This window comes from Barbus barbus (assembly GCF_936440315.1).
Source record: "Barbus barbus genome assembly, chromosome: 13".
NCBI lineage: Eukaryota > Metazoa > Chordata > Actinopteri > Cypriniformes > Cyprinidae > Barbus > Barbus barbus.
In genome coordinates, this window is record NC_136741.1 from 17,527,198 (window position 1) to 17,538,559 (window position 11,362).

The window sequence follows — 11,362 nt, forward strand, 5'->3', positions numbered from 1 at the left end:
CAAATTCAGAGTTCAGAGTATCAGTTGTTTACTTAAATTAAAATAAAAATTTAATTACCAGATTTTATAATGATAGGGCAATATGCAATGTTATTTTTTCTAAATTTATGATTTAAAGGTGCCATAGAATGGAAAACAGTTTTTACCTTGGCAAAGTTGAATAATAACAGTTCTGTACGTGGAAGTGACATACCGTGAGCCTCAAACACCTTTGTTTACTCCTTCTCATGTAAATCTCGTGAATGCAAAAGATCACAGAAAAATAGGCGATTCAGAACATTACACTGACCCAACATTTGCATATACCCACCCATGTTCTAGGCCAGCCGCAGTCAGAAGTTCTGCAGGTATTGTGAAGAAACAAGCGAGGACAACAGCGTAACTGGCAGATCATGGGAATAAATGTTATGTTCCAGGCTGTGCAGGGGATGTGATGTGCTGGGATGCCTTGGTGTCTGTATTCAGAAAGGCACGGAAAGCAAATAACATGTTCTAATAAAATAACACGAGCCACTACAGGGACATGGTTAGCTTTGTGCTAGCGATAGCCTGTTACATTACAGTACATAAGATTTCACTTACCACATAAACGGAGTAAGGAGAGATGACTGAGCATGAGGGCGAATGATTTACAGATCCTGAGCACCACTGACAAGCATCTGATATTGTAAAATATGTGTGGCAAGTACTGCCACTCCATAGTATAAACAGAGTACGCGCGATCGCGAATCTCGAAAGTGAAACTAAAAAGCGATCATGCATTTGAAAGCAGTTTCAATGCCCAGCATATTAATAGCGGCTCCCTGATGCCCGCATTTTATTTACAGTATTACCACCTTACGATATAACTGCGTGAGAAAGCATTTAAATATATATTTTCCCTGTGTTTCCGACTTACTGAAATGAGCCGCACTGTGAAACAGCCAATCAGAGCAGAGCTCAACATTATTATTCATGACCCTTTCAAATAAGGTAATAACAGACCAGATATTCTAGGGTTGTAAATGGACATGTAAAACAGTTTCTGGATAATTTTTGCCCTTACCTAAGCCATACGCCTTCTATGTAGATATCAGAGAACAATTTAAAATATTGTATCAATGCATTCTATGGTACTATGTTTCTGTGTGTTGATAGTGGTAATTTCCTTGCTATCTATGGAGAGTCAGAGAGCTCTCAGATTCCATCAAAAAATATCTTCATTTGTGTTCCGAAGATGAACGAATGTCTTACGGAGTTTGGAACAACATGAGGGTGAGTAATTAATGACAGAATTTAAATTTTTGGGTGAACTATCCTTTTAATATAAATGGAACACTAGAACACATGCGTGTCCAAACTGTCTGAATTTAACCCAAAACCAGCCTAAGTTTTTAGTGCCCTTATTTATCGACAATTCATATGGATACAGAGATGGAGATTAATTCAGTGAGATATTTGAAGAAAGTGATTTGTTTTAGAGCTTTTCACTGATGTGGTTCATTAAAAGTGTGAAAAGTGATTTGTGCAGTATCCAGTTTCCTGGTAGTGTTTGTGGGCCGTAGGGCAGGCCTGCTTTCTGCTGTGTGGAATGTGTTTATGGGCCGTCTCTTCCTGCAGTCCCTATATTACACACATTTTTGACCTGGGGTGAGGAGATCAGTAGCTGTTGACTGACTGAACACACATTCATTAGCGATCTCAAGGAATGCTCCAGATTCTTCAAATGTCCACACAGCTTTGTTTGGCTCAATGCAAGTCTTTCTACAAAATAGTTTTTTGTGCACATGCTTTTAGAGACCCAGAAATACATGAGGCGTATCACGCAATGTTGTGAAAAATAGTGAAAGCAGCTTTATTATAACACCCCAATATGTTGTTTTTTGCCACTGGCCTGTTGAGGGCAAGTTGTCCAAAATATTCCTGTTCAGCACAGATTTGAGGTGTTTTCAACTCTCATATTCATTCTCCTCTATTCCTGTAGGATTACCAAGCCCCTGACCTTTGCCGACTGTGTGGGGGATGAGCTTCCTCTGGGCTGGGAGGTGGTGTATGACCAGCAGGTGGGCGTCTACTACATCGACCACATCAATAGTAAGTTCAGCTTTCTGGTTTTGATTTTAATTGTCATATTTTACACATCTTGTTCATCTGGTCAGGTCTGTTAAACTAGAACTGTCGATAAGTTGAATTAATTACATAATAGGCTGATTAATTAAACTATTAACAAATAACCACCGAAAACAATATTTTCTGAGAAAATCACTCTGAAAAGATCGCCAATGTGAAAGTGCACGAAAAAAAAGAATTCTCCACTAAATTTAAATCACAAATAATACTGATGAAAAAGAACGGGTTGAATGTTGAACACTTTCATTACCATATGACTATAAACTATGATAAAAGTTAATCAGCATGAATTGATTAATCAAATGTTGTAGCAAAAAAATAAAAAATTGCAACCAAATTATGTGCTCGTGAGACCAACTGAGAAAGCTAAGTGCGACCAGTGGGAAGAATGAGTCTAGAGCCCTGCTGTCTGTCTATCGTTCTGTCTATCATTCTGTATGCCTTTCTCTCTGTCGATCTGTCTGTCATTCCGTCTATTAATCTTTGTCTTATCATTCTATCTATCGTTCTCTCTATCGTGCTGTATGTCTGTCTATTGTTCTGTTTGTCTATCCTTCTGTCTGTCGTTCTGTGCGGTGGCCGAGAGAGCTCAACGCACTGCAAATAGAAAAAACACCTGCAAATCAAGAAAACATCTTCATCAGTTTGACAGCAGGTGGTGCAAATGCTCACAACACAAACAAATAAACAAACAAACACACTGCAAATGCTCACAATACAACCAAATAAATTTTATTTGCAGTTTCTTTGTTTGGTTATGTTGTGAGCATTTGCACCACCTGCTGTCAAACTGATGAAGATGTTTTCTTGATTTGCTGGTGCTTTTTCTATTTGCAGTGTGTTTCTTTGTTTGGTTGTGTTGTGAGCATTTGCAGCGTGTGTGGTGTCAAATTGAGGAAGTTGTTTTCTTAATTTGCAGGTGTTTTTTCTATTTGCAGCACGTTGATCTCTCTCAGCCATCATAGTTCTGTATGTCTGTCTGTCGTTCCGTCTATCGTTCTGTACATCATTGTCTATCAGTATAATTTAACATTTATATTAATATCATTCTATCTAGTGCGTTTAGTGTTATTAAAATAGTTCTGATTTGTTTAATTTATCGGCATTAAGTTACTATCTTTGGTGACATATAGGAAAGTTGTGATTTTGGCTATGGTTATCAAATACTCATTTTTGGACTCTTATGGGTGATGGCTTTAACACAGTGGTTTGATGTTCCTCTCCACCAGAAACGACCCAGATTGAGAACCCTCGCACACAATGGCGTCAGGAGCAAGAGCGCATGTTAAAAGAGTATCTGGTGGTGGCACAAGAGGCTCTCAATGCCAAGAAAGAGATGTATCAGATCAAACAGCAAAGACTCGAGCTGGCACAGCAAGAGATGCAACTCTTCAACCAGCTCACTCAGGATGACAACCGTTCCATCACCAGCTGTGAGACATGCATCACATGATTCACATCTCACTTTAATCACACCGCTGCTCACATCGCACACACTGCTGATTCAGCCTTCTAACATTGCGCCAGTCTATTAGTCGTATTGTGTGAGGTTTCAATGAAGTCATTCTTACTCTAGGCTTACTTCAGTGTCACTCATTGGCTGCAATCTGTTCCTTTCCTCACTTGTACTTCCATGGCCTCCTCCCTTCCTCCTCTAGTCCAGCTCACCCCTCCTTTTCCCTTCACCTTCCCCTCCCTTTCCTGTCACCATTCATCAGTTCTGCTCTTACTTCCTGTTTCTCACTAAAACATTTCTGCCCATTTATTCATACTCATCACTTATAGTCAAATGTACATGGTTTTGCGTAGCAAAAGTTTTAATGATAAAATATTAAGTATTATTATTAACAATAAGACCTTCAATATTATTAATGTTAAAGGTATAGTTCAACCAAAAATTGAAATTCTGTCATTCATTTACTCATGTCATCCATCAAATCTGTGAGTTTCTTTCTTCTGCTAAACACAAGAGGAGAAAAAGAACAGTTAATGGTAGACGTTGGCTTCCATAGTATGGATAAAAGTACTATGGAACTTAATGGCTAACGTCACCAGTTTGGTTATACGAGAGTGAGGAAATGATGACAGGATTTAAATTTTTGGGTGAACCATCCCCTTAATATTAAGACTAGTAATATTAAGGTTATTAAGAAGCAGTTTTTGTAACATTTTTAAAGAGAGAAAAAAAAAAAACTATTTTTATGACGCTTTATTATTGTTTTATTTGTATTTTTTACTCTATGCTCACCAAAAAATATCAGAGTAAATTTAAATTCAAACATGGGCATCAATACATTAGATATTTCTGTGCTTTTAGTTATGAATAATTCTTCTTAAATGCAAAATATGACCCTAACCAAATGAAAGCAGAAATCACCTGCAGTTTATTTGATATTTCGCTTTCACTTTTTCCATCTTTTAGCTTTAGCAAAAAAAAAAGTACTGTGGCAGAACAGTGTTAAAGTGTTTGTATCAGTACTAAAAGACATGTAACATAATATTTACATGTGTACGTTAAAGAAAAATCATGTTCTCTCTGCCAAAACCCTTTATCCATGAAGCATTAGATGTTGTTTTTAACTCTGTGAGAGAAATGTTTTTTATTCAGTTAACTCTTTTGAAGAGATTTTTAACAGAGTTAAGTCAAATAGAGTTTTAGAGTTTTTAGCAAAAATAAATGGTAAAAACAAGATCTAACTCAGCCATAAATTTTCTCAGCATTGAAATAGCCACAGAAGCTGGCATGGTGTTAAACACTAACAAATAAGCATCAAATAAAACAAATGCACTAATAAAATGGTATAACCATGGTACTGTTTGGCAGATGTACTGATTTCTTTCTTAGCTTGATATATGAATAGTTCTGTTTGGTTTGGATTGTATGATTTTTATATGCACTGGCACCACATAAGCATGTGATTGTGACTTTTTGACTCCTTTTTCTCTCTCATAGCGCACTCTGGTTCCTCTTCAAATGCAAAATATGACCCTGACCAAATCAAAGCGGAAATCTCCTGTAGGCGTGAGCGGGTAGGTCATTATCCTCAGAGAACAATGCCTCATACGTCAGGCCCAAGGGGGAGGCAGGGGCCCCTCATGTGCTGTGTTGATAGTGTGTTTGTATGTGTGTGTTGAGAGGAGGTGTGTACCTTTAGAAAGAAGAGGTCTAGGTTTGGGTTCACTGCAGCAAGGGCAGAGCTTGTTAGGCCTCTATGAATTAGTGCAGTGCTACAGGAAGAGTCATTGTGCCAGACAGCTGGCCTGTGGATGATAAATACTACCGTATTAAAGGAGTAGTTCACCTAGAGATAAGAATTCAAAAGTTGTGTTTTCATGTCTTGTCATTCCACACCCAAACCATATTTTTTCTTTTTCATTGGAATACAGAAGGAGATATTGAGGAGAATGTTTACAAAGCTAGTTCATATTCATAGTGGCATTGCTTCAAGTTTGATTCTTGCATTTCATTCTGTGCCATACTCAAATCAGTTGTATGAGTTCAGAAGAAATACACTACTGTTCAAAAGTTTGGGGTCAGCAAGATGTTATTGAAAGAACTTTGTGATGCTCACCAAGTAATATTACCAGTAAAAACGGTGATATTGTGAAAGATTACAATTTAAAACTAATTGTTTTCTATTTTAATATGTTTGAAAGTGTTATTAAATCCTGCATCATTCCTATAATCTTCAATGTCACATGATCCTTGAGAAATCATTCTAATATGCTGATTTGGTGCTCAAGAAACATTTCTTAATATCAGTGTTAAAAACAGTTGTGCTGTTTAATATTTTTTCAGGTTTCTTCAATGAATAGAAAGTTAAAAGAACAGAACATAAATGTCTTAACTGTTGGTTTCGTTCAATTTGATTCATCTTTGCTGAGTCAAGTATTAATTTCTTTCAAAATAACTGACTCTTTAAAAAAAACTTTTGAATTGTGGTGTATATTAGAGAAAAAAATAGCACCAGTCACATAGACTAATTTTACAATCTGTTTTTGGACTTTTTTGGAGTTTGACAAGGAATAACTGTAATTTATAAGATTTTTTTTTTTTATTCTTCTTTCGTGTTTTATGAAACAAATGACACATTTTGGGTTTATCATGACAAAAATATTTCGAATAACAGAATTTGTGAAAAAAAGTTTTAAAACGCTTTTATCATAACTGATCAAAAAGTGTAAAAGAAACGTTTCTTTAGCAAATAAACTCTGTTATGTCATATTTGGTCTACTGTGGCCTGTTACCTACATATCTGATGGTTTTCGATGTATAGTGAATGACCCTACATTCCTCCGTTGCGGTTTTGGGAGGGCTGTGAGTATGTGTGTTCAAGGTCGTTTTAAGTTCCTGTGTGTGTTGGGCGGGTCGGGAACGATTATACATGTCTCTGCTGATGACTAAACTTTTAATGTTTTTTTTTGTTTTTTTATGCAACGGTGGCTCTGAAGGGAATCCCACTGTGTGTTTTGATGTGTATTGACTGAGTGGCTCTTGTGTCCACAGCTCTCCAGACTCAAACAGGAACTGGCTCAGATGAGACAGGAGCTGCAGTACAAGGAAATGGGAGTGGAGACCCTACAGGAGTGAGTTAAACTGAGTTGAACCCTTCCTCACACTAGGGCTGTCAAAAAAAAAAAATCAAATTTCGAAAATTCGTCGAATTTAAAATAAAAATCCACATTCTAATGCAAAATGCTGCATTTAGGTTTTCAGCCAATTTGACAGCCCTACCTCACACACAAACCATGTGTAGTTTACAAATTAGGACGAAGTTAGTGGCGATTGTTATGATAAGCATCACTATCAGGCCTACTATTGCTTATACTGTACTTAGGGTTAGGGGTTAAAGTAATTTAATACTTAATAGAGATTTGCTACTTCTTGTTTATTGATCAGATTTAGGTTTTCGACTGATAGAAGGTGAAAAGTGATAAGAATGTCATAGAGATCTTGTTTTTTTGACTTGGAACTCACTGCCAACCGCTCACAGTTTTCATGTATAAAATTGTACTATTCCTCCCTGCCCCCAATCTTTTTTGTGATTTATGATACATGACCCCACCCTGTCATTAGTTTATTTTCCTGCTTTGTCTTATGTTTCCTGTTTATTCATGTTTCTGTTTGCGTGTCTCTCTTGTTTGTGTAGTAGTCTTTTAACTGAAACTTTTCCAGCTGTTCACAAACTTTGCTCCTTTGACGGGTTCAGTGAGTGCACATCAAATGAGACGCAACCTATGATGTCACTATTTCAATGCTTAAGTTATGAAAAAGTTGATCAGTCTTTTCTATTGTTCAAATCACCACCTTCATACTGAGTCTGTAGTTTTAATGGACACCATCTTAGCAACAACAAAACTACTTGAGATTACAAAGTATAATATCAAATAAGCATACTCTTGGTTTTAAAGAAATTAAAACTTTTATTCAGTAAGGATGCATTAAGTTGATAAAAAAGTGAAAGTGAAGACATTTGTACTGTTACAAAAGAATTTGGTTTCGGTTAAATGTTGTTCTTTTGAACTTTCTATTCATCAAAGAATCACATTTCCTCAAAAATATTAAGCAGCACAATTGTTTTCAACAACAATAATAATGACAAATGTTAATTGAGTACCAAATTAGCATATTAGAATGATTTCTAAAGGATCGTGCCACATTGAAAAATTCAGCTTTGCCATCACAGGAACAATCTACAAAGGTTATTTTAAATTGTAATAAAATGTACAATATTGTTATTTTACTGTATTTTGGAGCAGATAATGCAACCTAAGAGTTTAAGAGACTTCTTTAAAAAAAAAAAAAAAAAAAAAAACTTACCAACCCCAAACTTTTGAATGGTAGTGTATAGCTTTCATAAGGAGCAACCAAATAGTTGCTTTGAAAACTGTCTAAGTGCATCTGAATTGGGTCAGTGTTTGTAGTAATCGCCACCGCTGAGTGATTGTGGCTCAAACAGACACAAATCAGCCCAAACACACATTATCTTTCAGGTTCAAGTCAGTTGTAGCTTCCATTTAAAGCAGATAAAAAGTAGATTTCATTTGCATTACCTGACAGAGATACCAGTGCTTTCAAGGCAGGAAAAAAATAGTTTTAAGATTTTAGGTAATTTTTGGTTTTATGCTTTGGTTCAGAGGTTTATATTTGTTTTGTCTGCAAAGGCTAAAATACTAAAATAATACAAATCATACATGCAAATATTACTAAATACATCACTGTAGTTGGTTACATTTTGAACGGTCAGATGAAATGATAAATTGATAACATTTTAGGCTCTGTAGAAGCCCAATTTTTCCTTAATTGTTTAAAGTTATTATGGATAATTCTGTGGATAATGGATAGGGTAAAAAACAGAGTTTGAATGGAGTCATATGTTCAACATTTCAGCAAAATGAATTACTTGATTTGGGTTGGCATTTTAAAACAAAACCTAGTGAGAATTATCAGTAGCTGTTTTGCTAGCTCTCCGGTAATATTTTTCCAGAGTTCTTCATTTAGACAAAGCACCCCTTATAGTTAGTATAGCTATCTAGTGCATTCAGGGCTAATTTCAGCCCTAATTTCACTATTATTCAGTTCAGTGGAGCAGCAAACCAAACAGTTACCAGATACCTAACTCCAAAAAATCCAAATGAATTACTTGCTCTGCAAATGTCTGACTAAATCTTCTGTTCTCATACTGTTTTCAGTGCTGAAATAGACTAAAATGGTATAGGATAGTATTTAGGTTGCTGTGTTTTAAATAGCCAACGGAGCTGTTTGTTGGTTGTTCTGTAATGTTTGTGTAACATTTTTCATCAATTTAGATTTTTTTTTTTTGAGGGATTCAGGAATGTGTGTGGGGAATTTTACCTAAACTCACAAAAAACTTTGTGTGTGTCTGGAAAAGGAGACTCCACCTCAGGAAGAGGATGCACCAGTTGACTGTGGGTTGCCAAGGCAGGAAAAGCTCAATAAGCAGAGAAAGAGTGAGAGTCCAGAGGAGCGAGAGAGAGAGAGGAGGGGTGGGAAGAGACGAGGAGGGGGCAAAAAGTGCTTGAAAGCATTTTGAAAAACACAGAGATATCTAGCAGCAAATTCCTCTCTCCTTCCTGCATCCCAGTGAGGACCCTTATCTCTTAGATAGAACACCACTCTTCTTGCTCCCAGAATAGCAAGATTAACTCTTTACTCAGCGCTATAAGAAAACAGAAGCTCCCTCTTTACATGACTCATCAGAGCCTGGGGCCTTTTAAAAATTTCACTTTTTAGTCAGTCGAATGTTCAGTGGAGACTTGGCATAATGCGTTGCTAGTGTCTGGCAGCAGTCACTGTATTGTCAAAGTTGCATCAAAACTTTGCTGTTTGAGACACCCTCCAAAGATTGAGTTTTTATGGAATCAAGTGATAAAACTGTAAAATTAAGGCGCTTTTTGGAAGGAATTAAAATGAATTTAGTCGGCAATATGCTTCAAATTGAAAATGATAGTAAGCTAATTCATAATGTTACAAAAGATTTGTTTCAAACAAATGCTGTTCATTTTAACTTTTTATTCCTCAAAGAATCCTGAAAAAATGTATCAAGGTTTCCACAAAAACATTGAGAATAAAAAGCAACCAAAGCATTAGAATGATTTCTGAAGGATCATGTGACACTGAAAATCCAGCTTTGCCACAACAGAAATATATTACAATTTTAAATAAATATTAATTATATTTATTAATTTATTAGAACAGTTATTTTACATTGTAATTATTTTCCGCAATATTACTGTTTTACTGTATTTTTGGTCAAATAAATGCAGACTTGGTGAGGGACTTCTTTCAAAAACCTTCAAAAAAATCGTACTGTCCCCAAACTTTTAAATGGTAGTGTGTATATGCCGTACTGTCTATATATATTATGGAATGGCTCTGGAATAGTTCGCCCAAAAGTGAAAACTCTTCAACCCTCAAGTTCTTCCAAACCTTTATCAATTTGTTTCTTCTGTTTAACACAAAAGAATGTTAAACACAGAAGAACATTGGTAACCAAACAGTGCTGGTAACCATTGACTTCCACAGCATGGAAAAACATACTGTGGAAATCAATGGCTACCATCAGCTGTTTGGTTACCAACATTCTTCAAAATATCTTATTTTGTATCAACGAAAGAAATTCATACAGGTTTGTAAAAATGTGAGGGTAAGTAAATCCTTTTTTGTGTGAACTATCCCTTTAACTCCTTATAGTTCCTAGTAAGCCCACTACACTGGTTAAACTTAATTAGTGAGGCTGATTAATCGAAGTTGAACTGTTTGATTAATATAAATGAGCATGGAGGTGGTCTTAAATAGTATTAACCACTCTGGACAGATTTTAGGTAACCTAACAGTTTATGCCAAAACATAACATGAGTGTAGATGAGCACATATCTAAAGGAAAATATATAAAACTTAAATTTGAATAGTCTTAATGAGCTCACATCGTTCCTCTCCTTTCATCCTGTCTTTTTCTCTTTCTAAATCTTAAGAACTAGCAGCCAGCATGTCTGTTCTGTGTCACCAGCCAGTCGTGTGTTGCGGTATTGGGCTGGGCAGATGTCCGTAGTAGCCTGGCAGACTTGAGTCCTGGTCAGGCAGGGCTGTGAAAGGTTGGAGGTTTGAAGGGGGGAAACAAAGCCCTGCTTGTGTGGAGAGGAGGAGAGGAAGAGGCAGGGCCGGCGAGCTGACAGTACCTGCTGTTGGAGGAGGGTGGCCTGCAGGAAGTGGCCTATGGCAGCAGCACAGGCTCTACGCCAGAGACACACTGATGTAAAAGACATGCTTTACGCAGTCTCTCCCCAACTCCTGTGACCATAACCATCAATTTCAGCAACTTCAATATCATGCATTTCATTTATTATAATTTTGTGTCTATTATCATCTGCATGAAAGCTGAACATTTAATATTATATTGAGAAACAAAACATTTCATATTGCTTTCCTGTGCAACGTGATGTACAATGAGCCATTGAAAGGCATTTTTACAACTTTTTTAGCTAGTTTAGCTGGTTGTTTCCGTTTCTAGAATGGCATCCTGTCTCTATGTCCAGTATTTCAAGCATTACGCTCTGGAGGATATATATCCCACAGTGCTTTGGTACTTTAGAAGGCAGACATTCCCCGACGGGAGGGTTTCAGTGCGGTGCTCTCCAGTTTCACTTGCCTAATTATTATGCCTTTGAGACTAGAAGCTGGTTTAAGTTAAAACAATATTATTCCAACATGGCTAACTGGTTAACCAGTCTG

General features: G+C 36.6%; 1 protein-coding gene across 1 annotated transcript in view; it reads left to right on the top strand.

Moving 5' to 3' along the window:
• The window catches only part of LOC306879136 (protein WWC3-like), a 49,594-nt gene that overhangs the window by 20,608 nt on the left and 17,624 nt on the right, over positions 1-11,362 (top strand). Inside the window, exons 2-5 of the mRNA XM_079431871.1 lie at positions 1,964-2,073; positions 3,339-3,542; positions 5,063-5,139; positions 6,617-6,696. Coding sequence (XP_079287997.1) covers positions 1,964-2,073; positions 3,339-3,542; positions 5,063-5,139; positions 6,617-6,696 — 471 coding nt within the window. The remainder of the gene's footprint in view (positions 1-1,963; positions 2,074-3,338; positions 3,543-5,062; positions 5,140-6,616; positions 6,697-11,362) is intronic.